The following is a 15,466-nucleotide window of genomic DNA, read 5'->3' as shown; positions in this document are numbered from 1 at the left end:
ATAATAGAAAAAACAGTCTAAAAATACTCCATTGCAAGTAAAAATTCTGAATTAAAAATGTTACTCTAGTAAAAGTACAGAAGTATTATCAGAAAAATGTACATGAAGTATCAAAAGTAAAATTTCTCATGATGCAGAAAGTGTTGTATTATTACAGAATATTAATTTGACTAATGAATACGTGTAAGAGTATTTTAATGTTGTAGTTCGTCATGTGGAGCCTATTTCGGATACTATACTTTATATACTACTGGGTGGATTAGTAGTATACAGTAGTACTGCATCATATCATATATACACATGTTTTATATGTATAAAGGAAGGAGTTGCTCGTCTATCGTTGCTTCCATCGGGTAGTTTCTTTGTGTTATTTTGTGACTTTAATGAATCCGAACTAACGATGTTCTGAGACGTAAAATTACTGTTTTCTTCAGTGGAGTCTGGTGGCTTTGGCGAGAGAGTATAGATAACGGCTGTTGAGAAACATAGATTGTATAGCTGTCTCACGGCAAAGATATTCTAAATGTAGCGTACATTTATGCATAAAGTGTCAAATAAATGTAGTGGAGTAAAAAGTACATTTGCCTCTGAGATGTAGCGGAGTAGAAGTAGAAAGTAGTGCTTAGTTACTTCCACCAATGATCAGAGGATCATTAACATCATTGTGTGTCCGTCCGTCCTTCAGGCCAAAGAGTCGGAGCTGCTGGCGTTGGAGCAGATCCTGACCGACCCGTCTCTCGCGGCGCCCACATACAGGAAGTGGAGACTCTCCAACGGCGTCCTGCTGCAGGAGATCGCTGAACGTAACCAGGCAGCAGGAGGCGCTGCGGAGCTGAGACCTCCGGATGCTCTCACGCCGTTAACACCAAGTTGAACTCTGTTTCACATTTTACATGTTTCCAGATGTTTCCTTCACGTCACAATGTGACCGAGCCGGTAACTAACTGGTGGAGCTCACTGGGTGAACTGGGACCAGTTAACGCTGTTAAACATGTTTCAAGTTATATTATACTTTAATGTGATTTCCATCCAGATGGTAGTGGAGCAGAGTAACTAAGTACATTTACTCAAGTATTGTTTTGTAAGTAGACGTACAGTGGGGCATTATTGTTGCTCTTATATAAACATAAATAAAGGACATGTAACATGTAAATTATGTACATAATACTGCACTATAAACACAATATATGTAACGAAATATAAGTAAGTAATAAAATTAAAAATATGTACAAATATTTGCATTAAGACGTACTTCTTCTTTACTTGAGTATTTCCATTTTCTGCTTCTTTCTACTTCTACTCCACATCTCAGAGGGAAATACTGTACTTTTTACTTCACTATATGTATTTTAAAGCTTAAGTTACTTTTCAGATGTAGATTATTTATTCAGACTATAAATAAACTAATTAATTGTGATATATTATACAGATTAAACTACCCAGCAGTATATAAAGGCATTAAAAGTAGCTCCAGCTTTACCAACTGCAACATTAATGTGATGAAGATTTTAATACATCAATAATTAAATTTAACATAATTTATTGAACAATATATTAAAATATAAAAAAATAATTAAATCTAATTTAAATAAAATAAAATAAAATAAATATTTACTTTAATATTAAATCAAATAACATAATATATATTATTCTGAAATTCTGCATAGCGAGTACTTTTATTTTGTAAATTAATGATAATACTTTTGTACTTTTACTTAAATAACATTTTGAGGACTTAAGGACTTTTCCTTGTAACATAGTATTTTGTACAGTGTGGTATTAATACTTTTACCAAAGTAAATGGTCTGAATACTGTTGCTCAGGGTTATATTTAATCAACTATGGTATTTTTACATTCATAACCATGTAAATTATGCACCATGGGAATAAAAGTCTTTTACTTTATGAAGCAGCTTAACTTCTCTCCTTCCCTCATGTGACCTTTGACCTTCAGTAGTCATTGTGCTCTGGTATAAGTGAGATGTTTTTTCTTCTCGTCGTCGTTCTGAAAACATAAAGAGCCAAATCTGTGAGCCTCAGGATTCCTGTTGCACCGCAGCAACCGAGCCTCAGTGTTTACTCTGAGCCGGCTGCAGCGCCGCGCCGGACAATAGATGCAGATAACGGCGCCTGAAACGGGAACAATATATATAATTATAATTATTATTATTATTATACATACAGCAGCTCAGGAAGAGGCCGTACTGCAGTGGTAGTGAGATAATAAAATAAAAACTCACACTTTACTGTAATGATACATCTGTTCTGTTTTTATTTTGTTTTTGTCCAGTTATACACTCTTCATAAAATGTTTATATTAAATCAGGTACATTTATTTTATTTTATTCAAGGAATTAAAAACTGTGTGTATAAATTCAGTGGTGGAAAGTAACTAAGTAGATTCATTAATTTTGAGGTATTTGAGTATTTCCGTTTTCTACGTTATACTTCTATACTACACTACATTTCAGAAGGAAATATTGTACCTTTTAATTAATTAATTAATTAATAACACAAAATATAATCAACTAATAAATTAGGATGTATTATTATAGATTAAGACTGCAGACAAAGTACATTAATGCATCAATAATTATAATCCAATAATATAATATATAATATATTCTGGTGCTTTTCTGCATAATACGTATATTTTTAAGATAATACTTCACTTTGTTATTGATACTTTTACTCAAATAAAAGATCTAAATACTTCTTCCATCTCTGGCTAAATTATTTTTAAGATTTTTTTTCGCAATATTTTGTTTGGAAAGTTCAATATTTCACAGTATAAAAAATTATATAAAAATAAAACAAATTAAACAACAAATAAAATGTAAGGAAAGAAAAAGAAAATTATTAAAAACAAAAAAAATCGATCGGGGTCTGTTAACATTTTTTAATAAATTCTAAATGTCTAATAGAATTTTTATATTTATTTAGAATTTTTTATTTTCTATTTTAAAGAAGTTAAAGAGGTCAAGTCCCCTGAAATGCACTGTGGGTAATGGAGTCTTTCCACCAGGAGATGGAGCCACAGAATTACCTGATGAAAGTCAATGGCAGGGACCAGGCAAAGATTGTCTATAGTATGACAGATGAATCACTCTGAGGTATAAAAGAGTCACCAATTTGAGGGAAAGATTTATCAGTATCTCACAGATTAATATCAGTAGAGCTATCATGTGAATAATATCCCATTCACTAAAAGGGACTGTTTGTAAGAATCAGAAATGTCTTGTTAACAGCTTCACCTGTGGTCGTTAAGTCAACTAAAGTCAGCGTCCTGTTGCTGGCGCTTGTGTTCGCTCTACATAGACATGAACGAGCATCGCTCAACACAGTGAGGAGACACACGTCAGCTAAAAGCACAATATCACTCTATATTTCAGCTGCTTGGCAGTAATGTTAGCTGACCAGACCAAGGTCTCTCCATGAATCAATGCTGATCCTAGTGTTGGCTTTTCCCGCCTCAGCCTCCCGACCGCGGCCGGAGGGAACGGGGGAGACGCCGGAGTTTTGGTCGGAGACGATAACGTTTCTCTCTGCGGAGCCCCGTCACTTCACAAGACACGGGAAACCTCTGTTGGTCTGGAGGAGCTGCAGCAGTTATTTCTGCACAAACGTCCACTGAACATTCACTAGATATTCTCAGAGCTAAACTAACTCTTCTGTAGTGTGGAGTGAGCAGCATGCACGTGAGAGGTGGAGAGAGAGAGAGAGAAGGAGCACGGTGTGTGAGTGAAGGCAGGCAGAGGAGCAGAGGAGCAGAGGAGCAGAGACTCCAGCCACACGCGAGCGCGCAAATGTCCCGACCCGGTACATTTATACGCTTAAAAAGTTACAAACAGTCCCTTTAAAAGTCCCATATTATAGAAAAGGGAGATTTTCATGTTTTTTTATTATAAAGCAGGTTTAAGTCGTATATAAATAATGTAAAAGTATCGAAACGCTCAATCCACAGGGACATTCTCAAGGGGTTGACCTACAATCTTTGAGCAGATTTTCATTTGGTGGAGCTGTTTTGAATTTAAAATAGTGGACAAACTTTTGTACCATGTAGTATAACAATACTGTAGAACACTCATAATCACAGAATTAAAAAACAAAAGAAGAATTTGTTTACTCGCCCCAAAAGACCTGAGGCGGCGTTTTATCTTTTTACAGATAAATTCAATGTGGTCTTTCCAAGATAACATGTTGAAATGTTAACATGATGAAATGTTAACATGATGAAATGACATGAACAAATGTTCACAAGGGTTGCCGTGTTTCTCTCTAGCTAGCTTGTTGGTTTCAAAGAGTTGTCTGGTCCCTATAATCTCCGTCAGAGTGAGACCTCCTCTCTCTGCTGCTCCTCTCTGCTGAGCGGTGGTGAGTTTGTGTGTTCGTCTCGCTCTGATCATCAGATCCGCCTGAAGCTGCTCCTGCTCGGTCAGCAGCTCTCCGTCTGTCCGGGGAAGTTCTGGAGAGAAGAGAAGAAACAGTCTGACGGTTCAAACTACCAAACTACCGGCTCCTCCTCCTCCCGGTGGACCCGGTGGTTCCGGTGGAACCGGTGGACCGAGTACAGCAGGACTTAAACCGTTATATTCAGCCGTTAAGCGGTAAACTACGAGTTCGCTGGATGAGAGTTTAACGAACATTCTTCTTCTCCGTCTGTTCGCCGATGGAAGAGAAAAAACCGCCCTGTTCGCTGAGGTAAAGATGACCTTTAAATACATTTAAATACCTTTAAACACCTTTAAATACCTTTAAGGTAAGATTTCATCCTTTAAATAACTTTAAATACCTTTAAATTAAGTTGTAATACCTTTAAATACCTTTAAGGTAAGTTTTCATGCCTTTTAAAAACAAGCCTGTTGCTGTATGTTCACACTGTTCACAGTTATACTGTTATTTTAACATCCAGATGTGATCAGATACAGAAGTGGACAAGAAAATCAGATTATTGTTGTTGTTGTTTTTATTGTTTTTGTGTTGCATTAGTTCTGTTGTTTCTCAGGTAAACACAGAGGAGCAACACAGTAGTTTATAGTAGTATTAAAGGTCACAAAGTCACATTTATATTCATTATAATGAGTCAAATCTGGATTTTAATGTAATGAAATAAAGTCTTAAAATGTCCTCAAAATGTGTTATACAAAAACAAGTATTATATATCTTATACTTATAGTAGTATAAGTAAATAAGTATGCTCATAATATATAATATAACATGACACTATATAGATCAACTATAGAGGCTTACAGGACACATTCATCCAAGTTAGCCTGAAACATATAAGAAAATATGTTTATTTATTTTACCTGAGCTTTTAGTTTGTTTTTGCAGAGTTTTAGTTTCAGCATAGAGAATACGACTACAACAATATACAGTAAGTTTACAGTATTAAAGGTCAAAAAAGGATAGAAAGTCACATTTATGTTCATTATAATGAGTCAAATTGATTTTAATTTGTTATCGAACTAAACATTATTTAGGATGGACTCTGGCTAGAATATGAGAATGTGTTACAGTACAGTACTTCTAGATAAGCTGCAACTAGTTTAATATACAATACAACATGACGCTCCTTCCTGTCTGTTTTATAGTCCTAATAGGTCCATTCACCGTAATTAACCAAAATAAGATATTTATTTATGTATTTCATTGGTAATTCTGGACCTGAGCTTTTAGTTTGTTGTCATTTCTTGCAGAGTTTTAGTTTGTGCAGCGGTGGAGTAAACTCTGCATGTTTACATTAATGCATTACATTAACACACACATTCTGTATTATTATCTCTGTACGTTGCACATATTCTTTATATTTCATTCTGTGAACGTTTGCATCCTCACTGTACGACTCTTTTGATTTTGAAAACAGATATATTTGATGTATTGTTAATAGATAGGTCACAGATTTTAGTAGGGCTGTGTGTCCGCAAGAATCTGGCGATACGTATCATGATACAGAGGTAACGATTTAATATATCGTGATATATTGCGATACTGTAAACAAGGCGATATATCGTAATTTTTAAAAATCTAATTTTAGGAAAACTGTCCTGCTGACAAACAAACATCACAGCTCTACTTTTTATGTAATCTGAGCAAAGGAATTCATATTTTACTACTGTATATAAACTCAGTAGTTGAGCTTAGAGACGAACACAATAAGTACTCTAAGGTAAACAACTTCAGCATTCAAAATTTAAATAAAATTAAGAAAAGAGAAAAATAATAATAATAATAATAATAATAATAATAATAATAAAAGAATAGAAAAAATGCATAATATTAATACAAAGAAAATAAAGTAATAATAATAAATTAAATAAACAAATAAGTTAATAGACAAAAATGTATATTATTATTGACTGTTGAGACAAATAGAGAACTATTTGAAAGAAATAAAAAATAAAATAGAATAAGATATTAGAGGTGAAAAAAGAAATATATACAGTATGCACATACCGTACACAATATAAGTGAATTTATATATATATATATATACAGTGTATAAATGTCTATATTTATTGACAGTTGACATGAAGTTAATATTTAATGATTGCATTTTGTTACTGACATTGTCTTTATGTACAAACAGTAGAGCAAAACTAGTTTTCTTATTTGTTTGTTTATCAGTCACTTCACAGTGGTGTTCAGATATAAGCTATATACAGGTATATATCTATAGATATCTATAGATATCTATAGATATATAGATATCTATAGATATCTATAGATTGATAGATAGATCGTGATTAGCTACGGGCAATCATGCAAATTAAATATTTTTCATCGATTGACAGCCCTAATTACAACATTTCTATTAAAACTATATATGTTTTATAGATCGGGAGAGATAAACTTCTGGGAATAATGATTTAACATCTTGTGTTTTATTCCCAACAGATGCTGCCGGTGAAACCAGTAAAGAGAAACTACAGATGTGCAGAGTTTCCTGGCGGCTCACAACACGACTCCCAGCGCCGCCCAGCAGGAGGTCTGAGGATCCAACGCTTATAAAACTCATTTAAAGTAAAATTTCCCAGGATTCATAGCATTTGAGATGCCCGTCAGCGAGAGGAAGCCGTTCTTCTTTACTGGTTTTACTGGTGAGAAATGTGAAACAAGACAGGAAACGCTCGGCTGACCAACAAACCTCGAGCAGCGGAAACTCGTCTTTTGGATGTCGTTCATTTGCGACGCCTTTCTCCCGCCCGGACGACGTCGCAGATAGCAGAGACAAAATGTCGGCCGACAACAGCCCGCCTCCGCCACCTCCACCGCCGCCGCCGCCACTGGCCTCGCCGCGGTCTTTCCCCGTCCTCCCTCAGCACGCCGCCCCGCCCACGCCGTCGCCGTCCCCGAGCCCGCCCGCCACCCTTTGCAGCCGGCTGTCCAACGGCAGCCAGACGGCGCCCAGCCCCACCAACTCACGGGGGTCCATCCTGGGAGTCTCCTTCCTGGTTCAGATCGGACTCACCCGGGAGACGGTGACCCTCGACCCCGGAGACCACTCGCTGTCGGCCGTCCGCGAGCTCGTCTGCTCCATCGTGGATCACAAGGTACGTTTAACACACTTTATCTTCTTATTCTTTATGTATAAAATCACCCACATTTTTAAAGTGTTTGAAATCGGCGATACTTTAATTCTGTAATTCTACAGTTTCTCCAAACGAGATAAAAGCTCTCGTAATGCTGAGATAGTTTTCTTGTAGCCGTGAGATTCAGCTCTCCTTTAGCTCAAAGCCTGAAGTTTCAATAGCAAAATTCATGCGTTCATCTTCTCTAAATATTTGTTTCTAGAGGTGACGCAGTGACATCATGCAGGCTACGACTGTCGCTGGCAAACTAACCACTAACACGCCAGCCAGCCGGGAATCTGTCATTTCTAGTCGGTCACAGCAGCTCTCTGAGCTTCTATCTGTTTTCTCTGTACTGAGACGTTGACTTCCTCTTTGGCATCATATTTTAATTTAGTAAAGAGTTCCTGAAAAAAGCCTTTAACCCTTTAAACTCTGCAGTAGAAATGCTCCACCAGTGCTTCCGCTGGTATTTCTGCGTATTGTGATGTCATTTCTCAGAGTATCTTCAAATTCTTCTTTTCCCTAAAATGTGTACAACCTCAGCTACAAAGTTTTGTATGTCAATAAACCATAATAATGATACCCCCGCGACAACGTAGTCGGGGTATATAGCGCTCCGCGTGTCTGTCCTTCCATCCGTCCGTCCGTCCGTCCGTCCGTCCTCGTTCCCGGAGCAGAACTCTGAAACTATTTAACTTACTGCTACTTGTGCCTTTTGGAGGTTAGAAGTCCTAAATGTTTGATAATAACAAGCTAGATTGTGCTCATTAGACGAATGCCATTAGTTCCAAAAGGGTGAAACCTTTGGCCCTACTTTAGTAGAGGTCAGAGGTCAAGCAGTGAGCGGGGGGAGGTTTTAGCTTGTTGATAATAGAACAGAAATTGTTTCATAAATAAAACAAATACAAAAATTGGACATGTGTTTTCATAAAATGTTACCAAATAAACACACAAACCGTATTGATCCACAGGATTGAACAAAATATTTCTCAACGCTCCATAAGTTATTTAAACTGTGCACATTTTTTAGTTTTTGAGACGTAACGTAACGTAACGTAATGACGTCATCACGAGCGTACGATGTGATGACGTCATCACCAGCGTACAACGTGATGACGTCATCACGAGCGTACAACGTGATGACGTCATCACGAGCGTACAACGTGACGACGCTGAAGACAGAAGCCTCGGCTTTCTGCTGCAAAAAGAATGAATGCTCCAGCTGTTAGATGGGTTTAAATAGGATCATGTAAACCAATCACTTCCCATCTACACACACTCTCCAACGCACTCATTCGCGTTTTCACGTCGGCCACCGTAGCTCTCCTACACGCTCGGCACACGAGAGAAGTTTTAATCTGCAACCTCACCGCTAGATCCTTTCACACTGTTCCTTTAAATACGAGTCTGACTGGGCCTTTTTAAATTTGTAAATGAAATGTGTTTCCATGGAGAAGTTTCCATTTTGCAGTTGTGACCAGTTATTGCAAAACCAGTGTGACTTATCATCTCGTAACTCTGAGAAAACACTTTGGGATTAAGAGATCTTAAAGTCATAATTATGAGAACAGATTGTGTTTCACATGAGTTCAGGCATCGACGCTCAGCTCCTCTTTATCTCTCGCCATCCACTGGTTTTTACCGCTCGCTCTGAACGCACCACCTGTGTTCACCGCAGCTTTATCTTTGCAGCAAACCCACATTTTTGCAGAGCATGACGACGGAGAGGAAAACCTGATGATGCTCTCATTTGAACTTCTGACTCCCACTGTTGTTAATTCTCCAACCGTTTAGTCATTGGTTGGTTGATTGATTGATTGATTGATTGGTTGTTGGGACTGCTCATCCAGTCAGTGGTTATTTAGGTATTCTTCATGCAGCTTTGTTGTCACACACACTTTCACTGGCTGAGGAGAAGTCCTTTCAGAGGGAATGCCTCTTCAGGGTTGGTGTTGCTGTGTCAACGCTCTTCACTTCCTGTTGCACAGCTGTGTGTTGTGTTGGAGGAGCAGCAGGGTGGAGCTGCGTTGACGGTCCTCTCAGTGTGATCAGTTAACCGTCAGATTGATAAACCTGGCAGGTGGAGAAATCTGTCATCGTGGCCAACACGTCTCCGTAACTCCGTAAAAAAATTCAAACACTTTAGAAGAACTGAATTTGGACCAAAATTAACCCTTTAAACTCTGACGTAGAAATGCTCCACCAGTGCTTACGCTGGTATTTCTGCTTATTGTGATGTCATTTCTCGGAGTGTCTTCAAATAACCTTAGAATCTGTACAACCGCAACTAAAAATCTGACATTTTTTTATGAAATGTTACTAAATAAACACAAAACATATTGATCCAAAATATTTCTAAATGTAGAGATTAAACGAAATATTTCTCAAAACTCCATAAGTTATTTACTTACACATTTCTTTAGTTTTTGAGATATTCTATATGATCATTTTAGTGATCAGAACAAGTGCCAAGGGCGTTTTGATATTATACTAAGGTTATACAGATGGGTTTTGGACATGATGTTATGCAGAATATGTGAATATCACAGCTAATTAAATTTTTTGATTGATATTTGTGTCCAACTTTCATAACATGAAGTTTACGAGACATTTCTTAGGACATTTTCATATTATAAGCACTCCCCCACCCAACCTATATCTCCATGACTAAATAAATAATACAGACAATAAAGACACTGAGCAGCAGTACAGCACAAAGAGGTAGCTTTGTCAGGGAATAAATAAAATAAATAAAATAAATAAAATAAATAAAATAAATAAAATAAATAAATAAAATAAATAAAATAGATAGAAAGACAATTGGCTTTATCAGTTTAAATTTAACAGCTAATTGTCTTAACTGATGTAAAGCAGAAATCCCAGCAGGAACCTCCAGTAGGAGGTCGTCGTGGTGGAACTGGTTTCCAGTTTGGTTTGCCTACAAAATGACATCATCACTGGAAGTTTCTTTTTCCTGCTTTTGTGTCGACATCACGGAGTTGTTTGTCGGTGGGTGGATGGAAGCTTCAGGTCTGATTTACTGCCGTTATATCACCTCTCTACTGTGTGAAGTAGTGGGGGGGAAGTCCCGCTGTAGGTCACCACACTGACCACGCACACATCCCATCCTTCTATCCACTGATCGTGATCATGGTGGAGCATTTAGCAGCTAAACAGACAGATATTAGCAGATGGTAGAGACCAAAACCAGAGCTAAAAGAGAGAGAATAATGGATTTAACATTCATCAGGTGGAAACAAACACAGTATGTGGAGTTCCTCTAATAAATGCAGCTTTAATATCGACTTTTGAATTTAATCTTTTGTCTTTAATTAAATGAAAATCTTAGGATACATTTCCTATTTATTTTATGTTTTTTGTGAGTTTAGTGACCTGCGTTATGAATGTTGTGGTTGTTTTTATGTAGAGCTGCAACGATTAATCGATTAGTTATCAACTATTAAATTGTTAAATCACCAACCATTTTTTTTAAAACATACTTTTTATGTGTTTCCATAAGAAAAAAGACTCCAATAAACTTAACCATAACAAATAAAATATGTACATATCACAGTAACTGTAAATTAAAAAACAATCTATTTAAAAACAAAGGAGAGAAAAAAGGTAGTAATAATAATAAAATAAAATAAATAAATAAATACAAATTCTAAAATAAAAAATTTAATAAATACAATTTTAAAATATATGAATATATAAATAAATAAATAATCACCAACTATTTTGATAATTGATTAATCGGTTTGAGTAATTTTCTCAAACTTCTCACCAATGTTAGAGAGGAGACACAAGTCTAAAAAAAAAAAAACTGGTGACATTTACAACCATTTTCCTAAAAAAAAAAAATGTATCACACTTCTGAAATAAAACAGATTATTGAATCAGAATGAAGGGAAAAAATGGATTAAGTTCAATTAATAAGAAATTAAAAAACTTTTAAGAATAAAAATACACAAATAATCATTAAAGTTACAGAAAGATGAGACCAATAAAGCAGGTAACTCAAAGATAAACAACATGGATGTGTAAATATAATATAATATAATGGTTAATGTGCTCCTGAACCATCAGTTAAACCATAAAATCAGCATCATGTCTCTCCGTCGTCACGGCGACGTGAGAGCTACCCGAGTCCTCTGCTCCTCTGGTTTCCATGGTTACCAAGGCCAGGCGGTGGTTCAGGTAGAGAAGTGAATGATGGAGAGAGAGAGAGAGAGAGAGAGAGGTCAGTGTTGATGTATTGTCTCTCGACCCGCCTACAGAACTTTTTGTAAATGTTGTTCACTGATTGTCATGATTTTAATGTTTTACACTTATATATGTTATATTTATTTATTTACATGTTTGCTTTATCAGATTATATTTATTTTATATTTAGTCATGAGTTAAATATTGCTTTTGTCAAAAGGAAATAAAGGGAAAATAATCAGTTTATTCAGTTGGTTGGTGAGCTGAGATGAAATAGTATAAATAAATATAATACATAATATATATAATAGTATAAAGAGGAAAATATTCTGAACATTATTCAGGCTGAACTTGTTGATTGTAGCCGTTGACATCCTGCTGCTGTGGGTTGTTGAGATATTAATAAATGAATTGACGTTTTATTGTGCAGCCAGTGAAAAAAACAAACAACAGTAAAGTGTCACAGGGAGGAGGTTTTAATCCCGTCATTTATTTTCTTTTATGTAAGACGTTGAATTAACGTCCATTACCGGCGTCCGTCTGACGACCGGCTTAACCTTTTTTTACCCATTTGTCGTCTCATTACGATAAAAACATTCTCAGAAAAGCAGAAAGTTTCCAGTTGATCCTGAACGTCACACACAGCTGCTGTCTGAAACTAAACCGTGTTATAAAATCACTTTTTATCCTGTTACAGCGTCGCTTTAAGTTCTGTGTCCGGCTATCATCCCTCTAAACCAGGAGTCAGAAACCTTTACTGGCTAAAGAGACGTTTTAGGCAAAAAAACAAAAACAAATCTGTCTGGAGCTGCAAAACATGTGATCATTGTGATGAAGGTAACTCAGTTTATAGTCTAAGTATATGGTATATAAATCTAATGCAGTGAGGACCAAAGAGACAATGTACTACGGAGTATTAGGACCACATTGAGGGAAACAACATCTGAGATTTACACAATAAAGTCAGAATATAACAAGAATAAAGTCATAACTTTAATAATATTCTGACTTTATTCTCGAAATCTCAGATTTATTTTTTTTCCTCAATGTGGCCCTAACACTCCGTCGTACCGTCGTACCATAGACCTACAACAATGATAAATAACAATGAAAATGTAAACATAAAACAGTTATTCATTTCCATTTTTAAACTCCACAGGGAGCCTCTGGAGAGGAGCTGAAGAGACGCTGACCCCTCGCAAATTAATAATTTTTTATCTGTTCTAAATGAACCTTAAAGGGAGATTTATCAAGTATTTAATCCTCTTATCAACATGGGAGTGAACTAATATGCTGCTTTATGCAAATGTATGTATATATTTATTTATTGGAAATCAATTAACAACACAAAACAATTACAGATATTGATCCAGAAACCCTCACAGGTACTGCATTTAGCATAAACTCATTCCCTCCAAAATGTATTGAAGTAGAAGTATAAAGTAGCAGAAAAATGGAAATACTCAAGTAAAGTACAAGTACCTCAAATTGAATGTCAGAATATAAAAGACCTCGTTCACACCTGCTCTCACCGTACCTGTAGATCTGATAAGAAACAGGAAGTGAGTTAGTTTCCGCCTCACTGACGTCACCTGATGAGAAACAGGAAGTGAGTCTGGGTTTAATGTTTACTTTACTCCGTCTGACGGGTCCAATCTAACCCGGACATCTGACGCTCATTTGCATCCAGATCATCAGGTGAGGTGACGTCATTTGAACCGGGTCACCACCAGAACTGTGTCTGCTGCGGGACGTTAAAGGAGCATTACGTCAGATTTATTACTTCTCATGATCGCAAGGAGTGATGGAGCAAAGTACTTTTTTGTTTTCTACAAGTAGAAACACGAGTTTTCTTAACAAATCACACAGTTCAGTCTGACCTCACAGGCTTCAGTCCACTTCTTCCTTTTGCATCTTATTATCACTGTTATTTAAAGGGACTATTTGTAACTTTCAGAAATGCTTGTTAACAGCGACACCTGTGGCCGTGAAATCAACGAAAGTCAGCGTCCTGTTGCTGGCGCTTGTGCTCGCTCTACATAGACATGAAGGAGCATCACTCAACACAGTGAGGAGACACACGTCAGCTAAAAGCACAATATCACTCTATAGTTCAGCTGCTTGGCAGTAATGTTAGCTGACCAGACCAAGGTCTCTCCATGAATCAATGCTGATCCTAGTGTTGGCTTTTCCTGCTCAGCGCAGGCTGAGGCAGCGGGGCTCCGCAGCGAGAAACTCGTCTCCCTCCACCCGCAGCCGGAGAGAGCAGGGAGACACCGGCACCCGGTCGGTAACGAGACGATAACGTTTCTCTCTGCGGAGCCCCGTCACTTCACAAGACACGGGAAACCTCTGTTGGTCTGGAGGAGCTGCAGCAGTTATTTCTGCACAAACGTCCACTGAACATTCACTAGATATTCTCAGAGCTACTAACTCTTCTGTAGTGTGGAGTGAGCGCGCGAGTACGCGAGAACGCGCGCGCTGTCTGAGTGAAGGCGAGCAGGCAGAGGAGGAGAGGCAGCGGCCGCACGCGAGTGCGCATGTGTAAAAAGTTACAAACAGTCCCTTTAATGCAACTTGCAATGATTTTAGGTTGCAGCGGCTCAGTTTTAAAGCATCATATGAAACTAGAAAACCTAAGAAATCCATTGGTACTAACCGTCATTTGTCATTGATTTGTGTTGTTAATTGATTTCCAATAATAAATATATACATACATTTGCATAAAGCAGCATATTAGTCCACTCCCATGTTGATAAGAGGATTAAATACTGGACTGATCTCCCTTTAAGGTTCATTTAGAACAGATAAAACATGTGCATTTTGTGATTAATCGTGATTAAATATTTTAATTGTTTAAGAACCATAAAGAAGAAATGTAAAGTCGGCACGTTTCCGTCAGCTGGTTTGGAGAGAATAAACGACAGCGGCTACTTTTATCTACTAATTGAGGAAGTTTTATCAACTTGTTCCGTTTCTGTTCAGCGTTTCTGACACGACGCTTCAAAATGTGCACAAAAATACATGAATGGAAACACGACTAGTGAGACGTCTGTGTGGTCGTGTTGCTGCTGAATGAATCCAGAGGAAACACTGAGGTCACTTTAACACACACACACACACACAGAGCTATCTGAGGAGGGAGGATGTTGTTGTGGTCACAGTGGTGTGAGTGTGTGTGTGTGTGTGTGTGTGTGTGTGTGTGTGTGTGTGTGTGTGTGCAGTGATTTATTCAGTGTGTATCCTCTGATAGTGCTGCAACAGGAGATATTATCTCTGTAGGTCAGCAGGTAGAGCAAGGCACTAACGTGGTTTGTGGTTTAATTCCCTGTGTTGTTTTATTTTAAATGTATCTCGTGTTTCTAGTGTTAAATAACAATTCAGTGAATTTATATCTAGTTATTTATTTTGTTACATTTAGTTTTACAAAGTGAGTAAAGTAATGTTTAAGTCCAGCCGGATGTCGTCTTATAACAGAATGATCCAGTCACTTCCACACAGCGAGGCACACAGCTGATTGATTAAACACTGGTATCCGATCGGTACTCGGTATCGGTCGATACAGTAAGTATCGCTATCGATATCAGGACTGAGAAAGTCGGATCGGTGCATCTCTAACGCGATTATCCTGCGAGAACGGTGAAAACAGAATGGAATCTTTTTTATTGTTTGAATATGAAGGTAAA

General features: G+C 37.2%; 3 protein-coding genes across 3 annotated transcripts in view; 2 read left to right on the top strand and 1 right to left on the bottom strand.

The window, feature by feature from the left end:
• The window catches only part of LOC141756615 (connector enhancer of kinase suppressor of ras 3-like), a 54,026-nt gene extending 52,416 nt beyond the window's left edge, over positions 1-1,610 (top strand). Inside the window, exon 24 of the mRNA XM_074616476.1 lies at positions 686-1,610. Within this exon, the coding sequence (XP_074472577.1) occupies positions 686-874 (189 nt within the window). The 3' untranslated portion in view covers positions 875-1,610. The remainder of the gene's footprint in view (positions 1-685) is intronic.
• LOC141756696 (fatty acyl-CoA hydrolase precursor, medium chain-like) overlaps positions 1-15,466 on the bottom strand; it is a 53,467-nt gene that overhangs the window by 13,988 nt on the left and 24,013 nt on the right. The window lies entirely within an intron of this gene.
• LOC141756695 (serine/threonine-protein kinase D3-like) overlaps positions 4,379-15,466 on the top strand; it is a 41,980-nt gene continuing 30,892 nt past the window's right edge. The window contains exons 1-2 of the mRNA XM_074616681.1: positions 4,379-4,701; positions 6,898-7,553. Of these exons, the coding sequence (XP_074472782.1) occupies positions 7,236-7,553 (318 nt within the window). The 5' untranslated portion in view covers positions 4,379-4,701; positions 6,898-7,235. The remainder of the gene's footprint in view (positions 4,702-6,897; positions 7,554-15,466) is intronic.

Source organism: Sebastes fasciatus, chromosome 18, assembly GCF_043250625.1.
Source record: "Sebastes fasciatus isolate fSebFas1 chromosome 18, fSebFas1.pri, whole genome shotgun sequence".
Lineage (NCBI taxonomy): Eukaryota > Metazoa > Chordata > Actinopteri > Perciformes > Sebastidae > Sebastes > Sebastes fasciatus.
Note: the sequence above shows the minus strand (reverse complement) of the source record. Positions and strands in the feature narration are given on the sequence as shown.